Genomic DNA, 15,685 nt, shown 5'->3' with positions numbered 1-15,685 from the left:
CAGGCATTTCTCATCTTAGCCCTCGTTACCTTTTCAGTGCAGAAATCTGTACTGCGTGGCTGAAGCTTGCCGATCTGCCTTTAACTGCACAGCAGGACACCGGAGCTTCAAGCACAAGGAGAAATATCTGGGTTAGATGGGTTTAAGTGTCATGAGTGCTGCATTTTATCATGCTGGACATCGAAACAGCTGTCTCCCCTCCTGCACGACACACATTTTTACTTATTTTTTTTAAAGTCTAAACTGAAGTGTTTATTGGAGCATACGCACAAGACAGGGTTTGAAATTCCAGACCACTGTGCACTGTCCAAACAAATTCCCTTGTGTTGCACACAACCTAAAGAGAGATGATTTATGAAACGTCCACAAGGAATTGGTAAAAAAAAAAAAGAAAAGACAACGGAATAAACATTTTTTTTTTATTCTGCAAAGCAATATGCACATCTTACAAACACAAAATTAATATAGGAGAGAAGTGTCATTACCAAATCAGCTATTAACCATCATGCAACAATACAAGTGAAATGTTTTTTAAAAAATACCATCTTAACCCTACATCACCTGCAGAGGAAGGCTGTAAACCAAGGCTCAGACTTTCTATGTAATGCCAAAGAAAAATGCAACAGAAATGGCAGCTTTCTAACAACAAGAAAACACTTACAAATAGAATCAAAACTGATTCAAGTCATAGTTAAAAAGAAAAAGAAAACAAAAAGGAAAGATCAATATGATCCGAACAACCACTTAATATTAAAGTTTTTACCCTTCTGCTTGGCTGCATTTAATTTTTGTACATTGGGCCTAGGTACAATCCAACACTTGTAAGTATGACAAAGTCTCAGCCTACTGGGTGACTATGTGCTGCAATACCTAGGTACAAAGGGGTAAGTTAAGAATGAAAAATATGCCCTTAATGCTAATCTCCTTGCATTTGTGGGTTGCAATCTGAGCTTAATGTTTATTGCAGTGCAGTTGTTTGTGGGGTTTGACTATGTATTTTTTAAGCTGGCCCCTCTAATGACCGAAAACATCTCCTATAAAAACCTGTTCCCCCAACACACCCAATTGTGTTTTACTGTCTAGGTAGTTCTGTTTGGGGCTTTGGGGGTTTGACATTAGCTTGCTGAACAGGAGCATGGATTTTGGATTTATTTAAAGTATCTTTACATGATGATGTAAGCGTTCTCGGGGCATTTTTTGGTACTTACTGTACCAGCACCAACCTCCTTCCACAGTTATCAGTTGTGAACCATCCCCTCGTCAGTTTCAAAGATCACTACTAAATAAAAGGAGGGGAATGCGTAAGTTAGGAGCAGAAGAATAGATTTTCACTTTAAGCTTTCTCCATATTTTTATTCAGTAAATTTACTGCTTCGTTGGTGGAGTTTTACCAGTGAACAGTAGCTTCAACTGAAGTTTAGAAGCCTTAGTTATTTTATTTCTGGATTTCAAACTAAATGGCTGTCTCTAAAGTTTAATCTTAAGGTATCTGGAGAAAACACATTTTAGTGAAATAACCAATACACTGTGTAAAGCAATCACAATTATATGAGGAACTATTTTCTGAAGAAAAAAGTCTGATTGTTTTGCTTCAAACATTCTGAAGAAACATATGAATCTTCAATACATTAAAGTCCTAAATCAATTTTATACAATATATAAAATGGTCTTCAGAACACAACAATTTGCATTCAACAGTGTCTAGACACAGAGGATTTTATGCCAACATATCAGCGATTACAATCTTTGAACTGGATTTATGGTTTCGTGTATCACATGGCAGTGTGAAACTTATCAAAGAAAAATGTACACACATTTATAATTGCGCTACCTGACAGGAAAGCTAAAAGACTACATGAAGGGTCATTAAGGCAACCAGTGAGATTTTAAAAGCCGTGGTGGAAGTGTCTATAGGAAACTTCTGTCTTACGAGAATTAAAAAGCTAACTGGAGGACAGGCTGGAAGGAGACTGAATAAGCCAGAAATGGGAAAAAACCCACAGAACAAAAGTACTCAAAAAAAATCAAGTCTGCTCTGATTTTAAGAATGGACAAAGACCAATACGCATTTCTCAGGCAAGGTTTCCCTCAATTTACTCACAACAGGACTAGCCCACTAGTTGTCCCTTTCCCCTCAGTAGACAATAGTAGACAAAAATTGGACAAAGCTAATAAAAACATGTCATTTTCAGCTGCCCTTTAGAGATGTGTGGAAGTTCCAACATGAAGCACTTACAACGGTCTTTAAGTTACTGTATCTTCCTTTTCCCTTTGTTTGCACTTGACCAGGCTACTTGGAGCCACAACTGACTATTAATAGAATGCATCTTTTTTTTTAAATCCACTTTTTAGACAGGCTATAAAAAGCTATTTTATTCCAAGGAAGTTCCTGGTTTAAAACCTGTGGAGGGAAGGCAAAGTAAGTGGAAAGCTTTGCATACAACCCCAATACTGATCAATGCTCTGCCATTCCAGCAGGCCACATGAAAAGTGAAACTTAGCACTTTGCAATAGAAAGGATTTTAAAACAAGACTTTGCCTTTTTTATTAAATTCTGGATAAAAGCACAAGTTTGTCCTAACTACAGCAGTATTAAAATGTGAATATGTATTTCTCTTAAAAAAAAAACCCTAGAAATGTTGATATCTTTTCTTGCAAGCAAGGAGAAAATGGAAAAAAGTATTAAGCCACATACACACACTGAATTTATGTAGTAGATCAGTGGCTTTGGAAATGCAATATTATATCAAAGATGCATACTGTTTCAAACACACTGTACATATCATTGGGCAAAAACAAAGGGTTTGTATTGTTTGAGACATTTGGAAAGGCATCTTAACCTGCCCAGATGCAGCTAGACAAAAATATCTTGCTCTGACTATGTGATCCTTATCACTAAACATATCTATTATCTACACAAACATTCAGCTATGTCCACAGGTAAAGGTTTAAAGATTCTCGCCGCACTACTATGCGGAACAAGTGCATCATCTGAATATACTTTTATAAATATGTACAAATCAATTACAGGCACTTGAAATGTCTTTGGTTGGAATAAACCAACATTGCAAGATAATGTATTCACAAAGTCTTAAGACCCAGTCTGGGTTCAGCAGGCAATGATTATGGTTCTCAGCCATTTTCAGTAAAGGAGGAGATGGATTATGCTTCTGACAAAGCAACCTAGAAGTAAAACAAAAAAACATTACAGAATTAAGAGCTTGTGTATAATTGAAATCAACTCTATTTGCACATTACTTATCTCTATGCAGCTAGGATGTCTGTCATTGCCATTCTGAGGACTCCGGGTTGGAAAGACCAAAATATATCGGAAGATATTTTGTAATTGGTATTTATCAAATATTCAAAGATATTCAGCTCTTGGTAGGAAGTTTCCCTAATAATGAAGGATAGTACATTGTAGCCTCTTGTTACATAGTTAAATACATCCATATTTAATCCATTAAGCAAAGTGTGTGTGTGTCTGTGTGTGTCTGTGTGTGTCTGTGTGTGTCTGTGTGTCTAATTAGTCTAACTGCCCTTAAACCAACATTAGCATTAATTTTCTTTAATGCTGATTACAACCATTAGAATTAGCTGCGATAGCAATATTTTAATAAATGTATTCTGTCTTCTTGTAATAAGAGAATTTAAGACTATTTCAAACTGTGTAAGCCAAACTTTATATAAGCCAAAGTGCAAATAATATACCGTGTTGTAAATACAGTTTACCTGACGTTACATGTTAGTGGTATTAAAAAACCCAAATCACTTCTGCATTTACTGAACTACAACGAATACCCTACATTTACAGAATAAGAATCTATGATTGAAGGATCTACCAGCACTACATACATACGTACTTGTTAAGCTTCTGTGCACCCTCAGGGCATAAAGGACTAAATTGTACGCCTTTCAAACAGGAGGCAAAACAGAGGCACAAAGCAGTTACGTGATTTGTTCAAGGTCTTAGTGCCAGTGGCTGAGACACAAGAGACTCCAGTAGTCATGATTCTCAATCCTCTGCTTTAGCCACAGATTATATTACCCTACTCTTAATCAAGGCATTTAATTTCTGAATGGAATCTTCTACCTTGTTTCTCCACAACCTCCAGGGGCTGGATATAAAGGCAGATAAGTCACTTTTACAGTGCCATTATTTACTGTCCTCCAATGAGATACTAGGTTGGGAGAGACGTGAATCATCATTGTATACCAAAAATAATGTAAGCTTTGTATATAAAAGGGATCTTTTCTAATTTCCCCTCCCCCTTATCAATGCTGTATGTATTATCTTAGGTAAACTTACTTTTTCAGGGCAGAATTCTGTATTGCTTTGCCTCAGTTTGCTTGGTCTACCTTTAATAACTGCATAGCAGAACATTGTAATCACCATCACAAAAAGAAAATAACTGGTATGCATGAGATGCAAGTTTATTAGTGAGCGATCATCCTGCACAGAGAAATAAAACCATTTACTGATGCTGTACATAGAGAAGGCATTTGACATTCAAGCAATGTTTAGCAGATTAGCAAAGAAGCCACTTTCATAACCTTGTTTTTTCTCAATACAAAGGATATCCTCTACATTGCTAATGCAGAACTTCTTAAAGTTGAAGGTGGTAAGGGAGCTCTAAGTTTTGGCAGTGAAGGATAACTTACATATTTTCCTAACAATATTTAATTTGCACTAGTGACTGCATTTTAAAAACATTCATTACGCTACTCTTGCACTTTATATATAAAACAGTAGCATCTTTAATCAGAGGATTTCAAATTACAAATCTTAAATTAATGAAGTTGTGAGGCACACTGAGATATATGGGGATCACCACACCCACCACTGAAATGCAGCCACCTCTGACACAGCTACGGCAACTATTTAAGCAAGACAAGTTGGGTGACGTACTCTCTTTTATTGGACCAACTTCTGGAGGTGAAAGACAAGCTTTCAAGCTACACAGAGCTCTTCTGCAAATCTGGGAAAGGTACTCAGGGTCTCACAGCTAAATACAAGGTGAAAGATTGTTTAGCATAAAAAGTTAAGATGTATTCTAAGAGACCATTCAAGGTGAAGTGGCCTGCTAACACCCCTGCAATCATTGGACAAAAAGGGGTTAGTGGATTGCACATTGTAATAAGCTATAAATCCAGTGTCTTTATTAAGACCATGATTTTCTAGTGTCTAGTTAAGATATGAATTTAAGTTCCCAGGCTTGTCTTTTGAAGGTGTTGTGCAGGTTTCCCAGACCTGAAGAAAAGCTCTGTGTAGCTTGAAAACCTCTCTCTCTCACCAACAGAAGTTGGTCTAACAAAAGCTCTCTCCTCACCCACCTTGTCACTCTAATATCTTGGGACCAACCCAGCTATAACAACACTGCAAGCAACTATTTATGAAAGCAGTGCTACGCAACTATTTTAGATCAGCAAGAGAAGATCATCTTATTCAGTTAAATCGACAGGAGGTATTCAGTCAATGGAACATAGAAAGAGCATTGGCACTTACATCTGGAACTATAACAGTTAGTTTGGGATTTAAAGCATGATAGACTTTTCCAATGGCTCCTTTGTAACACCAGAAAGGATTATAATCTTGTGCATATTTTGTATTTGAGTCCCTGGCTGTAGTGAAGATCTTGTACCAGAGGGTAGCATTGCTGTACGTCTCAGGAACACAATGTGGTGGCTGACTGAGGATAAAAAAAAAAAAACCCAAACAAGCAGATGAATTGCCATTTTCACTGTCCTGTATGGCTGACTCTCAGAACATAGTAAGGGTCATTCTCTCTTTGAACAGTGCAAACAGTGTATTGTTTTATTCAGGATCATCCATAGTGTAATGGCAAATACTAAAGGAAAATAAAGTCTAAAACCTATAGTAACATTAAACTTTCATTGCAATCCGTTCCAAAAAGTCAACCCCCCCGTCATTTAACGAGGGGAGTATGTACTAGGTTTCAAAAAAACTTCTGATATTTTTAATACAGCTTTCAGGTGAACGCATCCCAATCTCTAGAAGGTAAGGGGGATAAAGAACAATAACTTGGTGTGCCCGATCCATAGGTGTGGAGAGAAGACAAGGGGAAAGTCTGTTACCATCAGGAACCAACTAGTGTGGCACTTACCCCACCCAACACTCCGCCTGCTTTGGATTTTACTGTTTTGAGGGTGCAATTTTGTTAACTGAAGGATTCTATCCAAAGAACAGATACAGCGGAGGCAGCGGTAATGTAAGCTTCCCCACACTGACCTGGCAATGCCACCTCTATGCAAGAGAGGCATTCACTCGCCAATGCCCATTCAGCCTTGTCCTCTTGACATAGTTGTTGAAGAAAGTGGGGGGGAAGTCAATCATGATACTTTCTGTGAACACTCTTCTACTGCTGAGGAGACTGAGACCAAACTCGTTTGATATAGACCAGTTGCCAGAAAGAATCAACTTTTTGTCACCAATGATCTGAGCTTTGATCAAGCTACCAAATAAGAGATAATACATACCTCCACCACCTAGCTTTTATATAGCACGTAAAGGATCTATATGCCATACCAATCCCCTGAACCAGCTGTTTCCCCACACTATATCACTTTAGCCATATTTGTTGTTCCATTTAAAGATATTACAGTTTAAAGAAAGGTTTTCAGAACACATTTCTCTCTCTTACAACATCCGCCGTTTGCTTATGCTGCAGACAACCAGCATCATTTCTGAGAAGGTTTAAAGTAGACATGACTCAAGCTAAGCTGGCTCTGAACTGGAGAGAGAAACTGGCCATTTTCAGCAAGTTAGGGATGCAGAAGTCCGGAAAACCCTTGAATACTTTTGCACTTTTAAAACCAAAGTGATAATATTTTGAAATGAAGGGGGAAAAAAAATCGATATTAGGACATCAAGTACTAAAATGAAAAACTTTGCAGGTGAACACAACTAGGAACACAGGAACTGCCATACCAGATCAGACCGGTAATCTATCTAGTCCTGTATCCTCCCTCTGACAGTGGCTAGAACCAGACAGTTCAGAGAATGGAGTAAGAACCCTGCAGTAGACATATGTGGAATAATCTGACCCCAAATAGGTCTCATCCTGGTCTCTAGTAGTTAGAAACTAGTTTAAACTTGAAGCACAAGGTGTAAATATCCCTTCCAAAATGAGAGTCATGTTTAAACAGTTGTAACTTAGATGCACAGGGCTTTATCGGGATAGTTTCAAGACTGAGTTCTATAATTCCTGTCCACATTCCCTGGATTGTGGCTAGAACTCCATCAGCGCACAGTAACATGTGGAGAAAGAGCGAGCGCATGCAAGATGTAGCTGAACAACGTCCAGGGAAACTCTACTGTGTTAGTAAAGACAGCAAATGTCTTTTAAAAACAAACTGGACTTTATACTACTAAAAAGAGAATGTATCACTTACTTCCAAAGTCAAAGTTAGAGCATCATGGGGGACATAAGAAAAGCATCCAAAGCATTAAGAGAGTAGTGGGTACATCTGAGGTAACCAGCTTAAGAACAAATAATTAGAAAGGCACTTACATTGTGACAGGAAACACATTGCTGGCTGCTGTGACAGTCATACAGGTTGTGAATACCACCTGCTCACAGTGACCATGGAGAACACAGTCATCTGAATTCCAAGCAGCAGGCAGGGTGAAGGTAATATTTATCTCCTCGTGGGATTCTCTGCCTTTTAGAAAGAAAGAAATTGTTGGTATGCTGAGAGCAGTAACAGCAACAAGTATTAGGAAAAGGCATGTGGTCGATTGCACTTTTGTGGGGACACAGCTTTGTGCTATCATTGTGGGAAGCAAAGAAATACCAGGAAAATTACAGACTCCCATCCTCCCCCCAAACCACCCAGTTATTAGCACTGATGACATTTTGGACCTGGTCCCATGACCATTGGGCTTTTACAAGCTTTTGAATTTAGAAAACCTCTCTCTATAATTGTGCATCATCTGGGCCATTGTCTGCAACAATTTTATCAGTAATTACATCTTAGAATTTTAGCCCTTCTCCCCCTAAAACCTTAGTTCATCATCTGCTTTTTCTGCAGTCTGATTTTTACTATAGAGAAATCCATGCAGATATAACTGCTGAAAAGTGTCTTAATATGCACAACCTTATCAATAGATAAAACTATAAGAGACCAGACTAAACCACTGGGGTTCTCGAAATGATAAACTTAAGGTCCCCAGGGATAAACCGGATTTGATATGCAGATTAAAACCAGGTAGTCTGATCAACAGAAATTACATTATATTGTTCAGGAAAGACTAGAGAAATTTGCTGTAAGCAATAGAGGTTTTCAGTTGTGGCATATGTTTGCTATAGGATATTTCAGGTGCAAGCCACCCTGATGTTATAGCACCACTGCAAAATTAAACATGCTGAACTTTAACTTTAAATAGTTACTGTAAACCACTTCTACCAAGTCTCCACAACCCACTGACTTGTCCCTCTGGCCAGGCAAGCCAACAGAATAGGTTAGGACTCTCCTCATCTTAGCATTACTAGAAAGTTTTACAACTGTTGCTTCTTTTCAGCAGCTTTATCCTGAACGAGTTTGTATTTTAGATCTTAAATCAACAAGAGGTTTTCAGTTAATGTACAGCGGGATGATTAATGCAGAAGGATTCACCACCACCAAAACTGACTGACTGATCAGCAGCACTGCTGCATAAGCATGTAGCCGCTTTTCAAGATCAGAAATTTGTTTTGAAAATACTTTCAGATGAAAGTAACTGGGCTGATGGATCTTTTTAGACTCCAAAGTAGCATACATGTATGACTGTACATACATCTTCCCTATTACCCCAAATAAGGGAAAAGTTACTCTTTGCCAAAAAGAAATCTCACAGGCTCATTATTGTGAAGTACTGACAATTTTAGCAATGCACATAATGTCTAAGCAAATGATTTGTCTCTTTAGTGACTAGCTAGATTTGTATTCCTTTTTCAGACATTTGTAATATTAGGAGTGTAATAATTATTCACTCTTGGAACACTCAAATTTTGCATACCTGAGAGTCCAATCTGATGCCCTAAAATTGTGGAACTTAGATGTGTGACATTACGGGAATACCCGCCAAATGGTTTGAGTGGGTCCAGTGTCAGAGTGATTGTCACAGAGATGTTTACTGGACCAGAGTCCTCAAGAGTCTGTGGCGATTGTGTAGAAGATCTGGCTTGTCCACTAGTCACTGTACTTTCTGGAGTTGTGGTATCATTGATGAGATGTTTTAAGGTTTCATTCTCTGATGTACAGAAGTCCAAATCATTAAACCTCAGGAGGAAAGTATTCCAGTCCTTTAAAAATTGAGACAAAAATCTAGATTAGATGACACATTAGATTAGCAAAATTATTCTGTACTGTCACTTCTTCAAAGAGCAGTTCAGATTTTCAATATCTAGTTTTTAATATATATTATTCCATGTCACCACGACAAACTCAATCCTACCCTCCATTGAAGTAAGTGGCAACACTCTCAATAGGAGAAATATCTGGTGCTTGTGTTTGTTTGTTTTTATAAATCAAATGCCAATTCTGATTCCCACTTCACCCCCACTGATCAAATACTCATTTTCAAAGCTATAAAGAGCATGGTAAAATAATACTCTCCTCAGAGCTACAAATGAAATTAAAAATGTTGGTGTACTTACACTAACTTTGTCTAGTGAGGAGCCCTAGTCTCTCTCATACAGGTAACTCCCAATGAAGTTTAGCTCACATACTTTTATCAAAATGCACTCAAACTATGGAAGAGTTTTGCAAGGTAAGTTACAACAAAGATCAGTAGAATTTCCATGAATCAAGCCGTTTGTCAGAACAGAATAAGGGTGGGAGTTGGAGGGGGGAGCGTTACAAACACAATCTCCTAATGACAGAACATTAATGTTCCCCCTCTCTGTCAAATTAATTGTATCAAGATTATTCCTTACAAGGTAAATGACCCCTTCTAGGTTAGAGATTAAAGTACAGTAATGCAAATGAAAACAATCAGGTCCTATGCACTAGCACAGGAGAAAACATACGAACTGTTAAAACTAATGCTGTGTATGCCTGTTAAATAAGCATGTCCCATCGCAAAAGCCAGGAAGTGTGTTACTGCAGGATGTCAATGTACATATCTTATTATACCATACCTCTGTCATTTCTGGTGACTTGATCTCCTTGATTTTAAAGAAATAACCCAGTGTCAGAAAAGCTATTGCCATCGCGCTTACACTGATCATAAAGACCACAAGAGGAGGGCGACTGCTGATGTAAAGCTTCAGGTTCTCCAAAGGGTTTATGTTGAACATTATTCTGATTAGATCCACCTGAAAGTGGAGAGCATTAGAACAGAGTGATACATAGGAAGAACATGTTTTTTTCCAAGAGATAATTTAAGTCAATCAATCAAAGAAAAACGTGGTTGCGGATTGAACAAGTCTAAAAAAAAAATTTCTCAAAAGGTGCCAGATTTTGTTCTCCCAACCGCTACAATTTCCAGAAAGAATGGAATTAAAAGAAATATGCCATAGCCTGTAACAGAATCAAACTTCCTATTACTGACAGCCAATGAGAATCAGTGGTGCATATAGTTCTTTATTTTATTTCCTTTACTAGTCACCCAGCATAGCATACACAGCTGTATTTGGATTCCATAAGAACACTATTTGAATTAATAAGGTTATAATGGACATGTAGTTTCACTGAAGCCCACAGATAAGGTCTGCACATTTCCAGTTGAGTCATTATACTTCCAAACTTAAGGCAAAAGCCTTTAATGGCCATTTTAAGACCCAGCTGGACCAAGCGTGAAATAGATGATGGAACTTTATAAGTGAGAATTATTCTATGGGTAGCTGCAAAGTACTACTCCACTTTGAAAAGTGATTTGGTTAGAGAAAAGCCTCATGAAGTTTTGCATTTGGATCTTGATCACATCTACACCAAATCTGATCAGTTTATCAATAAACCGATGTTTTTTCTAGCCATCGGATGTGCAAACTGGGATCTGAGACTCAGGCTGGAACACATCCGGCTGACATGTCAACTAAAATCCTGTTATCAGAAACTCCATTTACTGAGTGAGCCAGAAGACACATCTCCCCGCTGGTTCTCCAGCATGAACAGAAGTACAAACTTACTTGAGTCAGTAAATTAAGCAGATAGGACTGTGAACGCACAGAGTTAGGGCAGGTCTACACTTAAAACGCTGCATCAGCACAATTGCACCAATGCAGCTGCACGGCTGTAGCACTAAAGTGAAGACACTCCTCCACTGACAGGAGAGCTTCTCCCATCAGCATAGCTAATCCACCTCCCTAAGAGGGAGTAGCTATGTGGACAGGAGAAGCTCTCCTGTCCACATAGCGCTGTCTACATGTGGGGGAGGTGGTGGTGGTGGTTTAGTCGGTATAACTACGTCACTCAGGAGTGTGGATTTTTCAGACCTCTGTGCAATGTAGGTACACTGAGATAGGCCAGACTCCAGAGAAAATAATAAAAACCAATAACTAATATGTTACTAGCGTACACTTTTCATCATCAGTCTCTTCTAGGAAGAAAAATCACTTTGCTTCAATGGAGACAGAAGAGTTCAGTGAGGAGACTATTGCATTCCTCCAAACATGGCACAGACTTTAACATACAATCTCTCTCCCTTTTCCAGGATCATATCCTGGGTGCACAATCTTGCTCCACTAACTGATTTCTATCCACTTCCCAAAGACTAAGATAACCAGCCCCATTGTGCCAGCAATGATCACTAGCAGCACTACAAACATCTAATGGTAAAAATCCTGTGTGTGGGCGGGAAGGATATAGGAAAGAGCTAGAGAGAAGGAAGTGGGAGAAAAAAGGAAAGAAGAGGTAGAAAGAAGAGAAAGCATATCCTACCAGAGCCCACACTTCTCAAAGACACGCAGCGCTACTGCTAGAAAAGCTAATTAAGGTGTCAAGAAAAGGCAGGTGCAACAGGGGAGGGGTGAATTGCCTCAGGTAAGAAAATTAATTGGGTCTGACCCAATTCTAAAGTTCTGTCTCCTATCTTGTCACTGGCAGGACAGGATTCCATTTCAGCACATTTCTGAATTTTTTTTTTTTTTTTAAACTAGGGTTCATCACAAATTGTCAGTCTAGAAACACTGGAGACATGTTGAGATGGAAACAGACCAAAACGCAAACCAAGAGCAGAGTCGTATTCAATGTTCCCTTCTGAATTTCCTTTTAAAATAAACCCCAGCAAGAGGCAAGGTTTATTACAGCATTTAATCAAAGCTGAATGTCACCCAGGAGCAAATACAGTATTGCAGCTTACTGTAAATTTAAGGGACCGTCAGCCATTTCATTAGAATTCTGGTCTCACTCAGTCACCATACTGGATGTGCTAAAACTCACTAAGAAAATCAGCCCAAATATTTGTTGTTGTTAAAAGAGCACCAGCTTTTCTGAGGACTTGTTGCCAAACATCCTCCTATAACTTTGAAAACAGTCAGGAAGTGTTACAGGAGGCTACTGCCAAAGGATAACAGGCCCCTTACAACAAAACCTGTGGGTGGTTAATATTAGAGGTGAGGGCAAAAATCAGCAATTGCACATGCTCAGTGTATCAAGACTCCTTCACATAGAAATCTGTATTAACTTAGGAATGATTCCATACTGCTGATTGAAACTACGGCGCACAGCATGTAAACACAACACATTTTTTTCCAGAGTGTCTAAATATTTATTCTACAAACTCGAGTATATTATGGTTTATATGCATTTCCATCACCATGAGACATTTTGTGAGTGGGTGTTACCTACTGGTTCAGGCAGGGACTGGGCATCAGAATTCCTGAGTCATATTTACATCTCTTTAGAAAAAGCGCATCTGAACCTGTTTTGCTACCAATTCTAGTTCTGTTCTGCATCTGCCACTGGCTTGCTGTGTGACCCTGGGAGAAAGTCCCTAACTTCATTATATGCATTTTACAAATGATTAAACTGAGGAACAGAACTACCTCACGGCACTGATGAGGCTTAATTCCAAGCACTTTGTGAGCCTCACAGGAACTGTGCTAGAGATGTGCAAAGTGAAAGCATCAGGTTTCTTTTTTTACTAATAAAGTTTAAAGAGAGGCTCCAATGGCAGGTGAATGCACAGCCCTTAACTTCTCTCCACAGTGCCTAAACCTTGCAGGACTAATGATACCTATACACAGGAGATGCATTCTGTTTTGCAATCTACATACTATTTCAAGCACAACTAGATAAGTACAAATTTTTAGTCCAGAACTTTGGCCCTGACTCCAAATCACTTTGCTTTTGTCAATATCTACATACATTCAAGACAAAAAACTATATTAAAATTGAGTTAAGTTACTAACATGCACTCTCAACCTTAAGGACCAAAAAATTTGTTACAGGTAAGTTGTAGTCAACCCCAAACCAGGCAGGCATTATACACCCAGGAAATTTAGGGTTAAGTTGATAATTTAAAAAAATCCAAACACGTTAAATGATAGAAATGTACAGTTAAAGCTCAGATCTCAGAATCCCAAGCAAATACAGTATTAGTGACTAGCCTGGAAGGTTTGCAAAAGACAATGAAACAGACTCTTTCTCCCTGATCTACCAATGCTTTTGCCAGCACTGGTACAGGATAGAATATAGCAATCTCCAATTAGCATAATTTTCAATGCCTATTAATTACCATATGAAAATGGATAAAGAAGTGAACCTTGCAACTACGTCAAGGAGTTAAATCAAGAGCAGCTTATTAATAAGGAGAATCTTTAAATCTGAGGCAGGACTAAGATTACCTAGACCATCCTTGGCAGATATTTGTCCAACCTTTTCTTAGAAACCTCCAATAATAGGGATTCCACAACCTCCCTCAGTAACCTATTCCAGTACTTAACTATCCTTTACAGTAAAAGCTGTTTTATCTGGCATGTTGGGGAAATGGGGGCTGCTGGTAAGTGAAAAATGCCAGTTAACTAAGAGGGAGGGAGTTTGGGGTGCAGGAGGGTGTGAGCGCCTGGGTCGCGGGAGGGGGTGCGGGCTCTCGCAGGGAGTTTGGATGCGGGAGGAGACTTGGGGCAGCGGGTTGGAGCACGGGAGAGGATGCTGGATCTGGGGGGCGCTCACCTTGAGCAGCTCTCGGCAAGGGATGACCTGTCCCAGCTACTCCTAGGCAGAGGTGCAGCAGGCGGCTCTGCGTGATGCCTCTGCCTGCTGTGCCGCCCCTGCAGCTCCCATTGGCCGCGGTTCCCAGCCAATGGTAGCTGTGGAGGCAGCACTCAGGGTAGGGCGAGGGCAGAGTGCAGAGCTGCCTGCCACGCCGCTGCCTAGGAGCAGCCGGGACAGGTCACCACTTGCGGGGAGTCACCCAAGGTGAGTTGCCCCTGGATCCAGCACTCTGCACCCCCTTCCATGCCCCAATCCCCCTCCCGCAACCAAATTCCCTCCCAGAGCCCATGCTCCAGACCCCCGGCCAGCCCCACGCCAACTGGACTATAAACTGGAATTTAAATGAAGAACAGAAATGTCGGTTTATAGAGCTTTCTATTTGGTGACGTGCCGGATAAAACAGCTTTTACTATAGTTAGAAAATTTCTCCTAATATCTAACCTAAATCTCCCTTGCTGCAGATTAAGCCCATTACTTCTTGCCCTACCTTCTGCAGACATGGAGAAAAACAGATCGCCATCCTCTTTATAACAACCTTTAACATATTTGAAGACTTATCAGGTGTCCCATTCTCTCTCTCCCTCCCCCAGACTTCTCAAGTCTAAACATATCCAGTTTTTTTAAACCATTGCTCACAGCTCAGATTTTCTAAACCTTTTATTATTCTTGTTGCACTCCTCTGGACTCTCTCCAGTTTGTCCATATCTTTAAGATGTGGTGCCCAGAACTGAATACAGTACTGCAGCTGAGGCTTTACCAGTGCCACATACAACAAGAAGTACCTCCCATGTCTCACATATGACAATCCTGTTAATACACCTCAGAATGATATTTGCTTTTTTCATAACTGCATCACACTGTTGGCTCATATTCCATTTGTGAACCACCATGACCCCCAGATCCTTTCCAGCAGTGCTACAGCCTTGTCAGTTATTTCCCATTTTGTATTTGATTTTTCCTTCCCAAATGTAGTACTTTGTCTTTATTAAATTGTGGCTTTCACACCAGTTCTTCAATTTGTCACAGTCACTTTAAATTCTAATCCTGTCCTCCAAACTGTTAGCAACCCCTCCCAGCTTGGGGTCATCCACAAATTTTATAAGCATACTCTCCACTCCATTCTCCAAGACATTAATGAAAATATTGAATGCTACCACACCCAGGACAGACCCTTGTGTGATCCCACTAGATAAGTTACCCATTTTGACAGTGAACCATTTTTTCACTCATGTGATAATAATTTCATCTAGCCCACACTTCCCTAGTTTGCTTATGAGTATGTCATGAGGGTGGACACATCAGTTTTGGCCTATCCACCTTCACAATGTGTCTAAGATTTCATCTCTCTTCTAAATCTGAAAATCCCACTGTATTTAAAAGTATTTTGTCTCTTTCTTTTACCATCAATGAAGATTTAAAAGATGTCCCATTACTAACAATACAATGACAATTAGAAAACAGGTCACATCAGGGTTAACCACTTGGAATTAAAGCATCCACACAAAAAAGCAAAAAAAAAAAAAAA

The 15,685-nt window shown here is 39.4% G+C and overlaps 1 protein-coding gene across 2 annotated transcripts; it reads right to left on the bottom strand.

Moving 5' to 3' along the window:
- Positions 1–405: 405 nt before the first annotated feature.
- On the bottom strand, positions 406–10,341 carry TMEM248 (transmembrane protein 248). 2 transcript variants are annotated; one of them, XM_026656493.2, is made up of 6 exons: positions 10,143–10,340; positions 9,020–9,305; positions 7,533–7,683; positions 5,507–5,690; positions 4,310–4,453; positions 406–3,183 (listed from the first exon to the last, which is right to left on the bottom strand). In XM_026656493.2, the coding sequence occupies exons 1-6, from the start codon at positions 10,299–10,301 to the stop codon at positions 3,163–3,165; spliced, it is 945 nt and encodes a 314-aa protein (XP_026512278.1). In that variant the 5' UTR covers positions 10,302–10,340; the 3' UTR covers positions 406–3,162. The 2 variants fall into 2 exon arrangements, with proteins under 2 accessions (XP_026512278.1, XP_026512277.1); XM_026656492.2 differs by lacking the exon at positions 406–3,183 and adding an exon at positions 3,191–3,397 and having other exon boundaries at positions 10,143–10,341.
- Positions 10,342–15,685: the final 5,344 nt, after the last annotated feature.

The sequence above is a fragment of the Terrapene carolina genome, unplaced genomic scaffold, assembly GCF_002925995.2.
Source record: "Terrapene carolina triunguis isolate 2854851 unplaced genomic scaffold, T_m_triunguis-2.0 Scaffold231, whole genome shotgun sequence".
Taxonomy (NCBI): domain Eukaryota; kingdom Metazoa; phylum Chordata; order Testudines; family Emydidae; genus Terrapene; species Terrapene triunguis.
Note: the sequence above shows the minus strand (reverse complement) of the source record. Positions and strands in the feature narration are given on the sequence as shown.

What these genes read in the sequence shown, in the direction of transcription:
- TMEM248 (XM_026656492.2), bottom strand. Translation starts at nt 10,301, where the DNA reads ATGTTCAACATAAACCCTTTGGAGAACCTGAAGCTTTACATCAGCAGT. An exon ending in AGTCACCAGAAATGACAGAG is followed by an intron (nt 9,306 to 10,142) that starts GTATGGTATAAT and finishes CAATTTTTAAAG; the next exon opens with GACTGGAATACTTTCCTCCT. An exon ending in AATGTGTTTCCTGTCACAAT is followed by an intron (nt 5,691 to 7,532) that starts GTAAGTGCCTTT and finishes TTTTATCCTCAG; the next exon opens with TCAGCCACCACATTGTGTTC.